Source organism: Physcomitrium patens, chromosome 2, assembly GCF_059467195.1.
Source record: "Physcomitrium patens ecotype Gransden chromosome 2, ASM5946719v1, whole genome shotgun sequence".
Taxonomy (NCBI): Eukaryota; Viridiplantae; Streptophyta; class Bryopsida; order Funariales; family Funariaceae; genus Physcomitrium; species Physcomitrium patens.
In genome coordinates, this window is record NC_143411.1 from 24,715,236 (window position 1) to 24,734,294 (window position 19,059).

General features: G+C 40.1%; 4 protein-coding genes across 9 annotated transcripts; 1 reads left to right on the top strand and 3 right to left on the bottom strand.

Moving 5' to 3' along the window:
• Nucleotides 1-460: 460 nt before the first annotated feature.
• Nucleotides 461-9,928, bottom strand: LOC112273958 (suppressor of RPS4-RLD 1). Of its 3 annotated transcripts, none has more exons than XR_002967261.3 (26): nucleotides 9,738-9,922; nucleotides 8,984-9,093; nucleotides 8,457-8,635; nucleotides 8,034-8,225; nucleotides 7,823-7,867; nucleotides 7,495-7,596; nucleotides 7,076-7,156; nucleotides 6,793-6,856; nucleotides 6,540-6,640; nucleotides 6,255-6,362; nucleotides 5,993-6,063; nucleotides 5,698-5,754; nucleotides 5,316-5,424; nucleotides 4,926-5,006; nucleotides 4,552-4,638; nucleotides 4,009-4,212; nucleotides 3,517-3,677; nucleotides 3,301-3,426; nucleotides 2,930-3,019; nucleotides 2,573-2,672; nucleotides 2,299-2,390; nucleotides 2,166-2,204; nucleotides 1,911-2,001; nucleotides 1,576-1,645; nucleotides 1,219-1,333; nucleotides 461-901 (listed from the first exon to the last, which is right to left on the bottom strand). XR_002967261.3 is itself a non-coding variant. In XM_024503076.3 (26 exons), the coding sequence occupies exons 3-26, from the start codon at nucleotides 8,511-8,513 to the stop codon at nucleotides 728-730; spliced, it is 2,445 nt and encodes an 814-aa protein (XP_024358844.1). In that variant the 5' UTR covers nucleotides 8,514-8,630; nucleotides 8,984-9,093; nucleotides 9,738-9,928; the 3' UTR covers nucleotides 461-727. The 3 variants fall into 3 exon arrangements, 2 of the variants coding, with proteins under 2 accessions (XP_024358844.1, XP_024358830.1); XM_024503076.3 differs by having other exon boundaries at nucleotides 1,576-1,673; nucleotides 8,457-8,630; nucleotides 9,738-9,928; XM_024503062.3 differs by having other exon boundaries at nucleotides 1,576-1,673.
• On the top strand, nucleotides 9,914-13,438 carry LOC112273971 (uncharacterized). Of its 3 annotated transcripts, XM_090248376.1 has the most exons (7): nucleotides 9,914-10,054; nucleotides 10,288-11,114; nucleotides 11,386-11,494; nucleotides 11,709-11,858; nucleotides 12,018-12,461; nucleotides 12,588-12,892; nucleotides 12,994-13,438. In XM_090248376.1, exons 2-7 carry the CDS (start codon nucleotides 10,432-10,434, stop codon nucleotides 13,313-13,315), a joined length of 2,013 nt encoding a protein of 670 aa, XP_090104502.1. In that variant the 5' UTR covers nucleotides 9,914-10,054; nucleotides 10,288-10,431; the 3' UTR covers nucleotides 13,316-13,438. The 3 variants fall into 3 exon arrangements, with proteins under 3 accessions (XP_090104502.1, XP_024358857.1, XP_073387432.1); XM_024503089.3 differs by lacking the exon at nucleotides 9,914-10,054 and having other exon boundaries at nucleotides 10,089-11,114; XM_073531331.2 differs by lacking the exon at nucleotides 9,914-10,054 and having other exon boundaries at nucleotides 10,089-11,114; nucleotides 12,588-12,777.
• Nucleotides 13,439-13,544: 106 nt separating this feature from the next.
• On the bottom strand, nucleotides 13,545-15,236 carry LOC112273978 (CEN-like protein 1). Its single transcript, XM_024503101.3, has 3 exons — nucleotides 14,843-15,236; nucleotides 14,267-14,647; nucleotides 13,545-14,150 (listed from the first exon to the last, which is right to left on the bottom strand). Exons 2-3 carry the CDS (start codon nucleotides 14,565-14,567, stop codon nucleotides 13,624-13,626), a joined length of 828 nt encoding a protein of 275 aa, XP_024358869.1. The 5' UTR covers nucleotides 14,568-14,647; nucleotides 14,843-15,236; the 3' UTR covers nucleotides 13,545-13,623.
• Nucleotides 15,237-16,582: 1,346 nt separating this feature from the next.
• On the bottom strand, nucleotides 16,583-18,596 carry LOC112293542 (uncharacterized). 2 transcript variants are annotated; one of them, XM_024543090.3, is made up of 5 exons: nucleotides 18,534-18,596; nucleotides 18,151-18,276; nucleotides 17,708-17,909; nucleotides 17,375-17,429; nucleotides 16,583-17,100 (listed from the first exon to the last, which is right to left on the bottom strand). In XM_024543090.3, the coding sequence occupies exons 2-5, from the start codon at nucleotides 18,250-18,252 to the stop codon at nucleotides 16,944-16,946; spliced, it is 516 nt and encodes a 171-aa protein (XP_024398858.1). In that variant the 5' UTR covers nucleotides 18,253-18,276; nucleotides 18,534-18,596; the 3' UTR covers nucleotides 16,583-16,943. The 2 variants fall into 2 exon arrangements, with proteins under 2 accessions (XP_024398858.1, XP_090104503.1); XM_090248377.1 differs by having other exon boundaries at nucleotides 18,498-18,596.
• Nucleotides 18,597-19,059: the final 463 nt, after the last annotated feature.

A 19,059-nucleotide genomic window follows, 5' to 3' on the forward strand; every position in this document is an offset into this window, starting at 1 on the left:
ACAGATATCAAAAGCCCTCCATATTCTATGTTTCCTGGTTATATTAGTTGAGCCTCCATCTCATGCAACTCAGTCTGGCAGCATTCATGGCATTCAAGTTGTACCACTTGTCCAGTGAAGAGTTATTGAAATCTACTACTGTCGAAGTGTCAGGGTCCTGTGTTCAGAGCTTCTCCTTGCTGACGCTGACCATTGTGACAAAATGTAAATTCAAAAGTCAAGAATATACTTAAATCAATATGACAGAGTAGGTGCACACTACAATTTTTTAACAGCAACAATGGTGGTATCTTATTGTAAGTTTTCAGTTGTCTTATATTGAGAGGAGTCATTACTTTTAGTGCTCAGGAAATTTCTTCCTAAATAGAGCAAGCAGTCCAACTGTGCCCAGCAAGCACATGGCACATAATCCGTCGTTACCAAAAATCACATTTCTACTTTCTCAAAGAACGAGTGCACATTGTATAATCTCATATTTGATAGCATGAAACCAGATTACAAACTGGGTTTCACATAATTCAGACATCAAAGCTGGCGCAGAATATTAGGATAGAGGAACAAATGAATGTGTCGGAAATAGGTACAAACGATATTAACCACAGCTTGCTAACCAGGATTCGGCATTTTACCACAAAACAAGAAAGCCTAAATGGACATATGCTCTTTCACGATAATGACTGAATTTCAACATCCTAACCTAAATGCTCCCTTGCCATACTTCCATACTTCACCAATCCTGCACAGATAATGCGCCAATGACAGCACCCGTGGTGCTGAAGGTGGATGAAACGTCAGGTAGAGATTGCCATTCCGTATCAATACATGTACCAGCATTGAGCCAGGGCTTCACAGCCTGACTAAAAATGTCCAAATTCGGTGAAAGAATTGCTTCCCAATCCACCTGTCAAGTGCTCAAAAACGAAGGTAAGGTAGGTTGGTGAATCCTGCAAAGAATACTTAAATACCGTTTCCCAAAGAAAGAGACGGCATAGGTCCGTATAACAGTTTCATCTTAGTTCAATTACAAACTAACATAGCTCTCTGTGTAATCATGAAGAAATAGAAGCTTAGTATGAAGTTATTATTGCATGCTCGATTAACATGCAGCTTAACATTCTTTCTTAGAACTCAGAATCACATACCGACAAGCATCATCAGGGCTTCAACAACTAAATTTTTCACAACCATCCGCCAACTGCGTTCGAGATAATAATATACCTGGAAGTTTTTCGGTACGGAAGTGGTGATCTTCATGTTGGCAGCAAGGAATAATCCTAACAATGTGATATAACCCACAACAGCTGTGCCTCTTGCCAGTGGCATGAAATTGTACCTGGATATACAGATGCTGTGAGCTAGACATTCATGCCACCACTGCTACTTGAACAGATTCTATTGATTAGAAACCAGCAACCACTTGAATTAGAAAAATGCAAATTATTCCAACTCTTTGCAGCCATCAATGTCCTGAACACGCTTGCAATTAGTACTCCCAGACTGCATAAACGCTGATGTATTGGTATATATTGTAAAATGCACATCGATTCCAGTGAGAAGCTGTGTTGAAGAGCGCACCAATAGAATGAAAGCCTTAATATGCATTCACGCACATTCTCCAGATCAGATAGCTCCAATGATCCATAAGCTTTATTGCAATATGCATCACACAGTGCCTATTTCACAAGCCCAATTCCATCAATGGAGAGAAACACTCTAGGAGTGTTCTCAACTAATCAAGCCTCCTATGTGTGTAGGAGGTGTCATGAATAGAACTAGAGTAGCAAAAGATAGGAGCAAGGCTTAAATAAATCATGCCATGTTTTAAAAGGTCCCCCTAGCACTAATGATGCACATGCTTTGCAACCCATTATGGAAAAAGCCTAATAAGATACTATGTACGAGGTAAATACCTGCCACGCAGCTGACAATTCGACATCATAATCTTCCCAACGTAGTGGCGTGCCTGGTGTCCTTATCGAGAAGTCAAATCCCTGGGAGTCTCTGCAAATTGCAGACAGTCATTGAAAACCTCAAAACAAGATTTGAAGTTTTCGAGTTGATTTGTAGATCTGCGATTCAGCTTGCAACAACTGTTCCGACGTTACCTTTTCACTTTGCTACGCTGATTAGAGAGAGAAGAAGAGAAGAGATAACGATTGACTTACAGTTTTTGCAGAGTAAGTCGAGTACCATCTAATACTTTCCTGCAGTAGTCCACATCAACACATATCAGAGTAAGGTCCTAAACTGCGTTGAAAAAGGGCGCGTATCACAATAGAAAAAGATTAGGTTTAATACCCTTCTTGGTGTGTACTATTACAAGGTGTACACACCCAAAAATCCTTCTCAACCGTTTTGTAAAGATCCGAGCAATCTTTAGCTGCATCCACCTATAAATAAAAATTTCAAAAATAAGATCCCATGAAATTCTGAAATGTACCAAATGACAAATAAAAGTAGCAAAATAACTCAAAAATAGATATTGCATTTCAGCGGCGATCTGTGCAGAGACAAAAAATTTCAAGAACTTTCGAGAACATAACTAGGAAAAATATTAGACTGGGGCACTCACTTCCTTCAATTTTGCAGGGTCTTTCATGTTCACAGGATCATTGGCTGCATCGTTAACATAGCCCCTCTCATGTATAAGCTCCTTAATAATTTTGAATGCTCTGCACAAATACATGACCAATTGCAAATCAATGAAAACTGCAACTAGTCGCCAACTTCCCTGATAAGCTTGAGACTAACAAATATTTTGTAACTTCGTTTCCAGATCCTAAAGAAAGTTTATTTTCTCACTTCGCTATAACTCAAAATGTATACAGAACAATGAATGATACATAAACTAAGATGCGTTAATCGATGCATGGACATGAGATCTCTACTTCTATCCTTGACATCAGGGATCATCAAATGACAGCTACACCTTTCAAAGTTAGCGTAATAGCGAATAACTTGAGCTTGCCCAAGCACCATGGGAGTGTGTGATCCAAATCCCGCTGCAAACTCCTTCGCACTGCACGCACAAGCACTTCTTTGAAACTACGCAAATGAAGAAGATATGACAGGGTTATTGAACCAATGACGATTGTAATTAATAATAAGACAAACTTTGAAGGGAGTAACTAAGCCAAAATCACAAAAAAAAAAAAAAAAAAAAAAAAAAAAAAAAAAAAAACTCGAGAAGAAGCATATGGAAGCGCAAAGTAGAAATATCACATCAAATCTCATTTAAAAATGGAGGACATAGAGAACAAATTGCGAGCAGAAGCTTCATTTGCAGCTATGAGTTCGTACTTCAGCAAGTCAACCCACACTACGGAGTCACAAGGCTCTGAAATCTGCCTCCATTTGACTGCTATTGAGTAAACGTCTCTCCAGGAAGACATAAATGGATCCATTCCGTGATTATTTTCCTGTCCACTGCCACATTAACATCATATGTTAACACATATTCATAATAATTGAAGCCTGTCACAACCACAGGTAATTCCGGGTTCGTAAGACAATTACCCTTTTTTCATTGATCGCACAGTGCTGCTATTCTTTCGATTAGTTTTCCGCCCAGCCTTTTCTTTACTTTGAAAATACTCGTCTCGCTTTTCATTCATCGTTCGCCATGTGTATGCCACCTTTTGTGCAATTTCGATTGCAGCAAATCCAGCCATGCGTTGCTGTCAAGAAATTGTAAACGTCCAAAATCCAGTGAAAACACTCTTCAGAAGGTTTAGAAACGAGAGCATCATGATTTACAGATGCACGATTGTATGATCCAACGTCACAGGATCAGTGATGTGATATAGCAAGCTAGTCGCAAAACTTGAAGAAAAAGCTGAGAACATCGAGCTGTGCAACATTAAACACACTTAAAAACCTTCTAATAAACCTGTATAATTTGAGCATGACTAGCACCTTGAAATAATACTTGGAGAAGCAAAATTAGTAAAACATTCTGAAAAGAGACATCGATAATCCCGATTGACGATGGATTATAATTCAAAGTACCTGCCGAACATTTTTCAAAAATCCCGGTGCATCATACTGAATCAGACGCCCAATCGCCGCAGCTGCATCCAAGAGGAGCTTCTTACTCTTGGTAAGTGCTGTGTCCTGTAGTCTGAGACTCCCTTTCGACCTGTCCTTAAGTGCAGGCTGGGGTTTATACGCATGATAGTAAAAATCAGGTGGGAGCCTCTTACACCATGCTTCCTGTGGCACCAAAACATTCATACACTCGTAATGAAACAATTATGATGAAAAGGAGACCTATCTGCTTACAAGAGGATTCACAGAAAATTTTCACATTATCTGCACAACAATTCAGTTACTGGATTACAATAATCATTCAGAAGATCTGCGCGAAGTAGATATTACGACTAGGCGGCCATGAACTGATTCGGTTATGTTCAGCAACCACTGCTAGACATAGTTTCTTTGATCTGGCATTACAAGATAGCAGTAGTACAAATTGCATCATAGACTCACTAATAATCTAACAAACAAGACTGCAAGAAATAGTTTTAAAAGCCGCTGACGTGTTTGACTTACTTTGAAAATAGGGTTAAGATCACCGTCCATGTCAAATCGGCCGAAAGGCTGAGAAAGTTTAGTGACTGTATACAATGAATTCTCCTTCTGAAAAAACACCAAAAGAATGCAATGTAGATGGCCAATACAAAAATTATAACTTGTTCCCAAAAATCGGCATTCTGTAATTACTAAAAACTTTAACTCGAATGATTGTTTGTGTCAATTTTTACGTTAAGCACTGTTACTTTCAACAAAAGTTAATTGGCACAATGACAACTTATAAGATGAGTGTCAACAAACCACTAGTTTTTATAACTATTACTCGAAATTTTGTGATCTCTCATATGAATTAAACAAATAAAACAAAGGCTCCTCTTAGAAAATCAGATTACCTGATAGAAAGCCAAATACTGCAAAGTTCTGTTCTCTAAAGAATCGAGCTCCATCTCAAGTATGGAAGTGTAATCTGCAACCTACAAAATAAAAACATCAAAAAAGATTTATGTAAGCAAGTTCGAGCTTTTGCCACTGTTTCTCTGTAAGAGGAGGAAAATATGACCAGTAGTAAATTAACATCATGCAAATACGTTTGCACAAACATAGCCTGTAACACGCCTTTAACAGTACAACACTACTTAGCCATATGAGTGACAATTTCAAATCGTGGAACTGTGGATGGATGACTATTCATAGGCTACTAAAGACCTACTCTTATCAAATACTGCTACCCACTTGCATTTACTCTTCGTTCTACTTTTACTTGACACAAGAACGAAACTTACAGCATTCGTGAACTCTCCTAGTGCCTGGAAGGTAGAACCTCGAAGATAAAGGCACTCCATGGTGTCGGCGTCAAGCTCTAAGGCAGTGGTCAACAACTTGGCCGCATTTCTAGCATCAAATTTCAATTATTGTTAATTGCTCATCCTTTGGGTCATAAGCGATCAGAACAGCTAGAACATATTATGAAAGGTCTCATTATGTTCTGCCCTAAACTAGTGTTCAATGGAAAATTGCCTGCACGAAAAGAGTCTACAAATGCAATTTTAAAATGACTAACACTGATAAACAAATGCAAGTCACATTGAAAAGGCCGTAACACATCGTATTACCTACTGGTCTATAGAAAAGTGCAGAAGTAAGTGAGCTGGTCACATTTAATACCTGTGTTCACCTAGACCGTGCAGAAGGATTCCCCATATTCTATATGCACCTCCATATCTGTAGAAAATGGAGAGCACAACGCGTCTTAAATTATCTGATACATAAATATTATGCACACTAATACAGCATCTTGCATACCCAATAATGCCCAAAGGATAGTAAATCAAGAAACATTTATGCTACTTCCGCATCAAATTGCTAGGCTGCGACGTTTCAAAACTCAATCTCATGACATTTCAAAATCGAAGGTAATGAAATCAACTACATTCGCAAATCTGAAGATATACACACTTACTTCTTATCAATTTCGGTGGCCTTCTTCAAACACTCAACCGCCTTTTCAGAATCTGCCAATTCTTTGTATGACTGGCAAATGACATTTCAAGAAGAAGCACGTATTAGCATTACAAAACACGATTACGTCTTGATATGAACCCTCAAATACACGCCGTTCTTTAATACACGAGGCACCAGACATAAGTCAAGGTTGAAAATTTCGGAGCACTCTCAGCAAAAACAAGTCCTGGAGACAGCATTTGCGATTCTTTAGTAAGTACCTGCGCAAGATGCGCCCATCCTTCTTTAAATTTATTATCCAGTTCAACTGCCCTGCGCTGAGCTTTGATGCCGTCCACATAATTACCAGTTGCTGACAAGGCCAATCCCTACACACCAGATGATATTCATGGTAAGTATAAGGAACAGTTTGTCAGAAGGCACATATCCAATATTAATTCAGTGCATTCGTATTCCAAACTGCATCTTAGAGTCAACTTCACACACACACATCTATATATATATATATATATATATATATATAAGAAATAACTAAAGGGAATTACCAGGTAATTGTACGCGTGTTTGTTATGAGTATCTTGAGCTAGGCAGCCCTTTAAATCTTCAATGGCTGCAAAGAAATTTTTGAGCTTAAAGTTGATAACACCTGCAAGACAATAAATATATGCCGTAAAACCTCTGGATAATATATTCACTCAAGATTTCCACCGAAAATTCCAGCGAAGTTAGACCAACTGTACGTATCACTAGCCCACACGACCAACTGCAAGCGTCTCTTTCAAGGAACCATATAAATACCTCTTTCATGCAATAAATCAGGTGTAGGCTCCAGCTGGACTGCACGCGATAAGTCCTCAAGAGCCTAGAACAAAATAACAACAATCTTGAGAAAAAATCCTCGGCTTTTGGGAAACTTTCAATCAGCCTCTTCAAAGGATCCTGGTGAACAAAAGCTTCTAAAAAGATCACAAGCAATTAGAATGCAATGCAAGCTTCAATTTCATAAAAGAAGCAAAAGAAAAAGGATAGGAGAAAAAATATGAACGATTCAATACTAAAAGGGAAATATCTACTCGTGAACCTGCGCAATCTCTCCACTAGCCGCACGAGCTTGTCCACGCCTTTTCCAAGCCTCAGTAGTTTTCGGATCCACTTCAATGGCCTGCAGCTCAAAAAGGATCACCGTAAAATACCGGTAGGTAACTCCCTGGATATGACCTCCAAAGTCCAAACGACTGATTTGCAAGGTGTTTTATGTGAGGTTAACTTTCACCAACTTAGATGAATACTAGCCTCCATACTAATCAGAATTCGCCAACCCAAGCTTAGGACAGAGATTGAAATTCTGTTCATATTGCTTTATAAATTGATTCAATTTCCTTCTTTAAAAATAATACATATCTATATATATATATATATAGATAGATATAGATATATATAGATATATATAGATATATAAAGGTGGCATAAATAGTGAAGGAAAATCTTTTAATTTGTTACCTTACTAAAATCAGTTATTGCTTTTTGAAGTTTTCTCATGAAAGCATAAGCAGTACCTCGTCCCAGTAACGCACCACACGATTTTGGATTCTCAGTCAGAATCTGTCAAAAAATACACTTCTCGGTAAACACAACTGTTTACAACCTTCATACACTTGATTCTCAAGATGCATCACATCCATACATGTCAACACACCAGCACAAAATATGCTGTATTCCTAAATCTCATCAAATTCTCTTAAAAACGAACCACCACATGGGCACCAGAAGATAATGTTTCTATAATAAAATGAACGATCTAAAAAGGGGCTTAAAGAAACCAGTATACCGAATTGAAGATGTTAACTGCCTCTTCGTAATTACCACGGTTCACCTTTTCAAAAAGCACCATGTTGTCAATGTCAAAATTGCAATATGCTTGGGAAGAAGCACTATCTTTGCCCATTACCTAGTTATCCATGTTCTTCAACAACGTTCTACTAGCATCAAAGAATGGCAAAGCCCAAAGACAGAAGTACAGAAGTCTCTAGGAAATTAACCTGTTGAATGCCTTTTGATAATTTCATGTCCACGGTTACAGAGAGCCTGTTCTGTCTACTTTTGGAGACTCCGTAAATGTGCTCCATTGGTTCAGAAGCTGATCCTGTGACCGTAACAGCACCAACTTTACTATTTCTAGTAGAAGAGTCCAAAGACGCTGCCTTGACAATGTTTGAGGTAGTTTCCTCGTTCTGAAGACAATAATGCAGAACGTCAGATGTAAGCCCATTTAAAAGCAAACATATTGCCAATCATAATACATGTTAAGTCCCATAAATGAGAAACCAGTACATAATACAAACACATATTATTACAGGATATACAATGTATTGCAAACCACTATAATAATTTTGTAAATCAAGCAAATTAGAGAGAAAGAAGCTCATAGAGGAGTAATATGACACAATTCCCATTAAGGTTACCTCGGATGATGCCTTCGAAAGCAATTCTGTATCTGAGTTGGCCTTCTCCAACCCCATAGCCAGAGAGTGCAACTGTACGACAAACGGCAGTTCTTCGGGCAAGCCAAGGGCAGATTCGTAACCCTTCTGCCACACTTGACATGCCTCCACATGCTTCTTTAAAGCAGCAAGAGCCTGTCCTGACCATAAGCATGAGGGTAAAAACATCACATTTATTCAAAATATTAGAACTACTTCACAAAATATATATCATCCGTATACATATTACATCAATATTAGCCTGCACCCACACAGAAGCGTAGACAATTTTCTGAAGTACGTGTTATCAATATATGTGTATATATATATATATATATATATATATATTCACCTAAACAAAGCATATTGTGATGAGAACTATGAACAGTCCGCGCCTTCAAGTGATCAGCAGGCAGATGCAAACAAGTTTAAGTCATAAGCCAGTCATTGTATCCCACTCAAACAGACAACGTTGATAACATAACAAAAACAGTGTAACATGTCGGCACCTTTGTACAGATAGGCTTGAAGCGTGGAGGGATTAATGGCAATCGCTCTATCGGCGTCTTTAATCACATGCTTGTGCAACTCCAGCTTGCTGTAGCACCAGGCTCTATTACTGCAACCAGAACCAACCCGTCGAAACCCATCAATCAAACACCCGAATAAAAACTGGACTTTCCCTAGTTATAATACATCCGCCAGAGACTCATAACATTCTCGTAACGCAACAACGTTAAAAAGAGTAAAAAGTTCGAACTCCTTGACTCATACTGTGGCTACCATTCATTAAAAATGAAATTGCCTTTACAGTGATACAGCACTTCAGAAAACTGCTGCTGAGCCAACTCAACTTCAAATAGCGATTTGATCACAAATAGTAAGTTGAGTACTGCAATGATCGTACCATATTGAAGCTAATATAAAAATTACAGTGATCAAACACGGTTTGCCTCATACGATCATTGATAATAAAATAAAAAAAATGGTGAAAATCATAGGCGTTGGCAATATACAATCAGTTGTCCGTCGCTTACTACAAATCTTGATCATATCAAACGCAACTTTGTTGTGATATAAGCGAACGTCTAAAACCAGTTAAGGCAAAAAAAATAATAAAAAAAAAAATAAAAAAAAGGGTGTTGCAGATTTCCAGATGCTTCACAAAAAGGAAACAGAAGCTGATTCCAAAGCGAGTGTGACCGTGGAACTCCGTCTGCGCGGATAACCCTAAAATATAAACTAGAAGGAAGGCAAGTATACCACAGGAGGAGATGCGAATTAGTTGTTTCAGGAAGTGACGAGATGATGCGGATTGCTTTAGACCACTCCTTCTTCTTGCAAGCCTCGACCACCGCCCTAAGGGACTCACTCCCAGAATTTTCTACCGCCGACGCCATAGCCCAATTTCCGTTGCAATAGGCCCAAATCCAAGTTCTAAAGATCATGAGCCAGCTTTGATGGAACAATGCGAATGGGGTCACAAGACTTCTTCTATCACATGGAACCGGATGATTTCCGTCTTTCACTGTGTATCCATCCAAATCATCTGTGCAAGGATGGACTTCTCAAAACATTCGGTATTTTTACTAGAACCCATTCACTTTCATGGCTGCGATGCTTACACTTCTCATATCTGCACACCAACTCAAGAAGTTGTACACACTGAATCCGGCTCAATCTGCGCTTCGTTTCTAACCTAAATTTTCACCGTGGGTTTTTGTTGGGTCTCCATCTGAGAGCGTGGTTTGATTTTCTTGGCTACGAAGTCGTAATTTTGTGTGCTTTCGACTTCCTTTTGCTTGAGCTGCAGGGATAGAGCCATATGGATAGCGTTGTAGATGGAGTGGAAACTATCAATCTCGTATGCACACGGTGAAACAAATTGAGGAGTGTCTGCCGTAGACAATGTTGTTCTAAGTATTTAGGGAAGAGGTTAAAGGAGTTGGAATTGAGGATGGAGGATGCCTTGCGCAAGTTAAGGATAAGTAGAGTGAATGCCTTTGTAGGGCTGTCTTCGTGTGGCGAGCATAGAATGGTAATCAGTGTATCTTCTCATTTAAATCTCAGTGATTTCTATAAAAAGTTAGAAACAAGAATTCTTCCCTTCAATAGAGATCCTCTTACTCCTTTAAAATTTCTCAGCTTACGAAGCGATGGCAAAAATGGGAATGCATTGAGGTTCAGCACAGAATTGTTGTCTTTGAGAGGTTCCACTAGGGGGGTTTGCGAGGCAAATGTGCAGAAATTCGCTGAAAACTTTGTCGTAGAGGACTTGGGGCGTGGGGACGACCATGAGCAGGAGGAGAATACCAATGACTTAGGACAAGTGATTAGAAGGGCTCAGTTCAGCGGATATCTGAAGAAAAGGAGGAAAGAACCACCGAACGACATATTGCATAATCTGGCTAAAGCGGTGGCGGTGCGTGTAGCATCCGAGAAGTTAAATTCAGATGAAGATGTCATGAAAATAGTGAATGAGACGGGATTGCGGGTGGACGTTCGCTCCATGAACGTGGTGGTATGGCAGCTAGGGCAGATGCAGAATTGGTATGCTGCTACTAAGGTCTTTCGTGCATTTCGAAGTGCTGGAGTGGAGCCAAATGCTTACGTCTGCACAACTCTTATTGCAGCTTTAGGGTAAGACTTACGCATATTATCTGGACTAATAGGTTTTCTCTTGACTTTTAAAGATTTTTGTGACCTTTCCTATCTAGAATTTTCTTCTGTCCAGATAGCTCTCGCTGCAGAGCAGTTGTGTGATTGGGATCATTGAGCTCTCTGGTACCCACGCAATTCTCTGCACGGGTTAGTTTTTAAGAGGAATTGTCTCTATATTTACGGAATTCGCAAGACTACCAGATAGAAAGCGACCAAGTTTTGTTGAATTGTTGTTTTCCCGAATATGAAGATGCGGGCGTAGGTTATCACAAGCTCTGAAGCTGTTCAGATGGATGGAAAAGGCAGGAATTGAGCGGCCTATATTTACCTTCAATGCTCTTATGGTCGCATGTGGCAGGGTACGATGGTTGGTTCTATTCTGTTAGCATTTATAAATAGTTGAGGTTGAGAAGTGAACTTTGGTCACATGTGAATTTTCTAGTAGGAGTGACCTCATCTTTGCTGCAATTCGAGATTTTACTGACACCTTTACGAGAATCCATAATCCCTTTGGAAGTGCTGACCCTGCTGATGTGAGACGCAAATTCATGACCCAGAATATGATATTTTCAGTGTGCATCAGGTGACACTGCCGTGGAACTTTTTGAAGAGATGGAGAAGTTAGGAATAGTACCTGATAGAATAACCTTCACAGGATTAGTTTCAGCAACCACTGCTGCAGGTCTATGGGACCGTGCTCAAAGCTTCATTGACATGATGCAAGTAAGTGAATGTGTTCTTGTTACTTCTTTCCAACCTCCTGAATAGTCACTTCTGAAGCCATGCTTCTCACATGACATGCGGAAACGTTTGTTAGTTTGGAGTTCATTGAGAAAATGATGCTGGTTTGCTCATGAAAATTATGATCAAATCCATGCGCAGGCCAGAGGATTTTCTATTGGATTGCACGAATACATTGAAATGCAGTGGGCGTGTGCACGAGCACGGAAGCCTCGAGAAGCCTATGGGCTTTTCCAAGTGATGCTAGAACAAGGTTACGAACTCAAACTGGAAAGCTACAACGCCCTCTTATGCGCCTATGAGAGAACAGCTCAGTGGGAGGATGCCATGAGAACGTTTATTTGGATCCAAGATAAGGGCCTTACTCCGGACGTTATGTCGTGGAGTAGTCTCATCAGTGCGTGTGCTAATGCTGGACAAGCTGAAAGAGCACTGGAAGTATTGGAGAGAATGAAGACCAGTGATTGTCAACCTAACGTCGTCTCCTGGTGTGGACTCCTAAAAGCTTATCAGAAAACAGGAAACTGGGAGAAGGCGGAAGAGATTTTTCATGCAATGCTGGATTCAGGATGCCCTCCTAACGAGGTCTGGGAATGCATATACACTTACTCTCTTGGCTTAAGGCTTTAAAGCTGTGGTTTTTGGTTGTGAAGCTTCGTGAGTAGGAACTTCCTCTTGCACGTGTTGTAATAGATGTCTTGCGCAGAGCAGGTTGCATGGTGCTCACTTCTAAGCGCTTACGAGAAGGGTCGGCAATGGAAGAAGGTCCTCTACACAATTGAGAAACTGGAAGAGCTAGGAATGAAGCTTGACGTGGTAGCATGGAGCACTACAATTAGTGCCTTGGCAAAAGCGGGGCAATGGGAGCTTGCGGAGGAGAAATTTAAGCAGATGACGAAGAGTGGGTGTCTACCGAATATTGTCACATATTCTTCTCTCATCAAGGCCTATGGGGACGTTGGGTTGTGGGAGAAAGCAGAATCTGTGTTCAAATTGATGCTACGAGTAGGTATTAGGTATAAATGTTCAACCACACTTAATTAAGCAATTTTGTTCACCTTTTTTTAATCTCCCTAATGATGGTCACCTGCTCTAATCTGCTCCATGTTTCCTGCAGGCCAAATCCCCAGGCTTGCTGTGCGCTTCTCCGAGCTTATGGCAAGGGGAAAGAACTGGAGAAAGTAATCATCTTTTTCGAAAGCATGGAGCCGCAATACGGAGTTGAACCTGACAAGTACGCTTATGCTGCGATTTTTTGGGCGTGCTGGACTTGTGGAGAGTGGCAACGGGCTGTGAAATACATTGATAGAATGGAAATGGCTGGCTGCACCCCTGACAGTGTGATATACACCACATTAATTAACATGTACGAAGCAAATGGGCAGATCGACAAAGCCATGCAGGTGCTAGAGAGAATGGGCTCCGGGAGCTTGATTTGACGGAAGTATCCAGTTGTATACACGTTGACAGCCTTAGGTGTGTGTACACACATTGGACCAATCTGCGCCTGTTACACACGTGTTGACAAAGACAATTTGGGTTCCTTTTTGCAAGTCTGTCAATTCCTCGTTAAATGTGGCCTTCCGCTGGTCAGAGATGCAGGAGTAAGTTCATGACTAATGCAAAGTCCTCAACAAAGTCTTGAGAAGTCACTGTAACAGATTCCTCTTTCGTAGGGTTGCCCAAGCGCTTCGTTGTGTCGATTGATAACTGTTACGATACATAAATTTACTATAAGTTTTACTGCTTAATCTGCAGCAATAGTAATATATACAGCTGCCACAGGATCATCCAGAGCAAATGTAGAAGCAAAACTCCGCAAATTGAAGATCTGACGCTGCACGGCAGGCAGCAATTGAAAAGGTTGCGACTGACAGTAAGCCACAAACAAGTACAACCTCCTCCCCTGGACAAGTTTCTCTCTTGGTGATTCAAAGTTCACCAATTCAGTCCCTTTCTGCGATCCAGACTGGTCGGACACGTTCACCAGCGCCCAGTTCAGGTACTGCCCGCCATCAAGTTCTACCATAACAATCGTGAACAAATTACCGCGCATCAGCGTAGCTCTTTCCTGCATAGCAGATTGCATAATGGTTACGCTTGGACAGCCATCAGAAATTTCTCGAAGATGCACGATATCACCGTTTTTGAGGGCTTGAACCTTCCCGTACTCGATGTGAATGCTGCATCGGGGTTTGAAGGCGTCCAGCATGAACGGGATCACCCCAACCATTTGTAAACTCGCGATCATGTCGTCCTCTTCCTCCACGTCATCTTCATAAACAAAAAACAAAAAAGGGGGGAGGGGTTAGCTGCCTCAATGTGGATATCGTGCAGAGCCTCAAACCCTCATCCCCAATCCATGAAGAAGACTCAGAGGTAGAATTTACTGGAGGGGGCTTGGTCCTGTGGGTCATCAACGATGAGATACTCCTGGGTGAAATCCACGCTATTAGGGCCAGGGATGATTGAGTCACGAGTGTGGTCGACATTGAAGGCCGGATTGGTGGATGAGAGGAGTCCATAGCCAGGCGCAGCACTGGGACTGACACCTGCAAGGGCACTGAGCAGGTTAGAAGGAAGCACCACGTCGCGAACTCCTTGCACTGCTGCGTCTTCAGCTGTGAAAGTGATTCCGTAGGAGCTCTCCGCGCCAATGTCTTCAGAACCGTCACTGCCGTCCATCTCCATGCTCTCACGACAAAAAAAATTCGTTGCCGTTGCGCAAAACTCGAATCTCGAAACCCACAACTTCTTCGACGTCCAATCTCCTGCATTAACAACCAAAAAAAAAACACAAATAAAAAGTCCCATTGCGATGAAAGTGCACCACTCTACTCAACAGGGCTTGCCTTCCCGCTCTGGGAACTCAACAAGCATTAAGGAAACAACCACTGCAATGTTCCGAACTGACAAAAACAAGCAAATCCACAAGAAAAAGCAGCACAGTGGAACAGTGAGCTCACCCTGGAGGAATTCTGAGGCGACCCAGATATTTCTTGGTCTAAACAAAGGCTAAACCTTCTCTTGAAACCGAGTGCTATTCCTATGGAATCTCTCAAGAGTGCAAACGAGAGGTACTAGTGTTGAGCACTGAAGCTTTTTTTATGTAAATTCAACGTCGGAAGAGAGCAAAACGATCTCTATTAGAAGCAAGCAGGGCGACACTTGGGACCCAAGTGCAGCTACCACGTGGGAAGTCTGAAAGCCTCCAGGGCTTGGCATGGAAGCATGAAAACTTGTGGACTCATGGTGCCGGTACTGGGTTCTTCATGCTCTTCACACTTCTTCACTAGGTTGTGTTGCTACTGATATAGAATCAAGGACTTCGTACTGCTTATTATTATTATTACTACTACTACTACTACAACTGTGGTGTGGGTTTGTTGACAGGAACTTAAATCTCTTCATGTCTGGCTCTATGGATATGGAATACATGGCATGCTTGTTGTGTGTGTGATGAACACGGGGCATTCATCACTGTGATTGATTGACACAGACGGACTGAAGCTCTAACAGAATTGGTAACCCTCTTTGCAAGGATTGCTTAGAAAGACTTGGTTGTTCACCTTTATGTGTGCTTTGGTCACACAAACCACCTATTTTTTTTTTAGATTCAGTACCAAATAATAGGGAACTTATCAAGTAAAAGGTGCTACTTTTAATTTACTGAGATTTGCTGTGATCTAAATATCATGTTCGTTGGCATCGAGTGATGAAAATTCAATAATATGACATTTGTATGGGTAGGATTAGTGTAAATTTTTCTTGTTGAAATAAATCAAAAGTAATCATTTCATAATTTAAAGTTGATTTGAAAAGTAATAAATATGAATATGTATGTATGTGAATATATGAATATATATATATATATATATATAGATACATGTGTGTCACCTTATTTTGAAGCTTTTGTGGATTCTATTTTTAGAATATATTATTATTATTTAGAAAAACAAAACCAAAGAAGTAGTTTTTTTGTTTATCGGAAGAAATTGGAATAGAACGTACTTAGCTTAATTTTAGGATTTTCAAAAAAATACACATTTTATGGATTGCAAGAATTTTTACATGGAGAAGATGTCTCAATGTTTTTTCCCATAACAAACTTCTTAGTTTCTTTATTTTTGAATGATATTACCATATTATGTATCAATACATTAAGTTGTATTGTTAATAATTTGGTCTACTTTTACATATGTTTTTTAGAAATTAAATATATAATGTGTAGAGCTTTGGAATAAGCCTCTTACAGTTGAATATATAAAAATTTAACAGAAACACACACACACACATATATATATATATATATATATATACATACATACATACATACATACCCATTAGATTTTTATTAAGAAATGTTACAAGGATTAGAATTAAGGCGACATCATGGATTAAGGTGAACAACTCAAATTGACATGGAAGTTATATTATTCAGTTCAATCGTGTCTTCTATTTATATTATTGAACTTAAACCTTGGAGAACCATCTTTGAAAGTGTAATGTAGGAGACTACATAAGCTTCTTAAAGAGTGGAAATATTAGAAGACAATAGGGTCCCAGGAGGACAGTATTGATTACATACACACGTTCAAAAATTACATACATTAATAATCACCATTCAATCAGTTAAAACTGGAGCCTACATGCCAAAACAAGGATGAAACTGAACGTCCATATTCAGCATTTTTGTTTTAGACTGATTATCTGTTACCAGTCCCTCGTTGGGGATGGAAGAAATTAATTGAGCAATGCTTGCACAGCTGTTTCTATGCACTCTATACACAACTAAATTGCCTTCGTGGAGAAATTAAGCCCTAAAATCCAAGTTCATCAGTCTCTACTGGCCGCAACGCACTGCTATCTAAGGAACACAAAGTCAGGACCACCAATCTACAAAAGCAAACCATGGCTCATCCCGGATAGTACACGATAATTCCAACGTAAACTTAAAACTCAAACTTCCAACACGCTCCAATCATCTTTGCACCACATTTGCATCTGAATCATTTGCTTGATGCTCACTGCTTCTTAATGCTACTTAGATCACTATGGAAGACACCACTAAGCCGATGCAGCTACAGCATCTCTGTGGGACTCTTCAGTTCCTGCTTTCGCTCTCTTGGACTTGTAGTCCTTCACCGCCGCTTTGATAGCATCTTCAGCAAGCATGCTGCAGTGCAACTTCACAGGTGGCAGAGATAGGTGCTTGGCGATGTCACTGCAGAAAGTTCACACATCCCCACCATTTAACTTATATCCTTAGGAACACATTTGTTCTGAGGGCCTAAGACACACTGCGGTAATCCATGCCAACCAATTGTAGCGAACCACCGGGAAGATACTAGCCCCATTCATGTAGTTTCTTTCGACAGCAATTCCGGAGGGACATCTTAAATAATTGGTATAGCAAATAATTTTTTAAAAACTACAAGCGGATATTTTATGCAGCACATCCAAAATAAAAGCAGGTCCTCAAAGGAAGGCTTATTTACCTGTTCTTAATGCTCACTGCTTCTTCCATAGCCTTCCCCTTGATCCACTCAGAAGCTACGAGCACGATAGATAATCAAAAAAGTTAGCCTCAGAGCCTGTGTTTAACATCCAATTTACAAGCACAAAATACTGATCATGTCGCAGCAGTTGGAGTTGAATACGAGATTCCACATTTCTGCAGTCAAGTGTGCAAGCAAAACCTAGTACAAACCATTCTCTCGACAACTCTGCAGAATATCCAGTGATAAGCTTTCATTTCCAAGGACAGATTCAGATCCTTCCGACCTAGGCAGAATACCCTATCGTATGGTTGAATGGTGTAGCCAACATACCAACAGACGACGAAGCAATAGCCGAACCACATCCGAAGGTCTTGAAACAGGCATCTATAATTTCCCCGGTCTTTTCATCGACTTTGATCTGCAGCTTCATAACATCTCCACAAGCAGGAGCACCTACCAAGCCAGTTCCAACATTAGGGTCGTTCTTGTCGAATGACCCAACATTCCGAGGATTGTCGTAGTGATCTACAACCTGGAATTGTTATCCTCAACGTCAAAATAAATCCATAAAAGTTCATGTACCGTGATACAGATGAAGAAATTTGCACCTAACTTCACCTATTATCAGATACTGAATTATTCATAACTAAACCCTAATCTGAAATTTCAACAATCGGACTTCCTAACAACATCGCAGCAAACAAATTTTCCGAAAGTCCTAAAGGGATTTCAGAAAACTAGCAAGCCCACGTTAAATGCAGTTCAATACATACCTTCTCGTGGTAGAACCTCTGTCCAGATACAAGAGATACCCGGCCAGCTTGTCCAGAAGACGCCGCCGCCCTCGCGATTCCCTTTAACACGTACGCCAACATGATTCTTATCTGCGCAAGAAGAAACTGAGGCACACCCACACAAACCATTCAAATTTACGACTCTCGGTGCAACCCAAAAAGCTACAAAGAGAATTGCACAACCCATCGGCACAAATAGCATGCAAAATGTGAAACAATCACAAGTGGCGCTACAAAAGTGACACACAAAACCAAACCAAACCAAACAAACGGAAACAATGTCCTCCGCAAAATAACCCAACAAAATCTCTAAACCCTATACCAACCAGAGCAATCAATCAGAGGTGGTGAATTCAGAAAACCTCGTTGCAATCCTTGCAACCATGAAACGATGGGTATGTAGTGCAGATTGCAAGCAGAAGTAAACTGCAAGAAATGAGAGGGTGAAACCGCAGCGACAATTTGAGGCTACGAAAGAAAGAAAAAGGAGAATAAGGTATCTATTTGATAGATTCGTGTGTATTTAATGTTTGCTGTGTGCACGTTAATTGTAATCAGAACACTTCTTGTTTACCGAGTATCAGGATTTAGGGTTTTGCCCAGATTTTCTTCAGATTTTGGTATAATCCTAAACAAGGATTTTTCGATTATAATCTACAATCTTGTGCAACCTCTAAAATTTACATTGACTAAACATTGAATTTTGACTATGTTTTCTTTTATTTCTTTTTTCTTTTCCTTCTACAAACAAGGGGTTTCTCTCTTTGCTATATTTAATCACACAAAGTTGGGATTGTATTGAAGAGAAGTAACTTGTAAGCTATTTTAATTGATTCAAGTCATTGTCTTCATTTGGTAGTCTATGGTAATTGTGCATACTTAGAATTT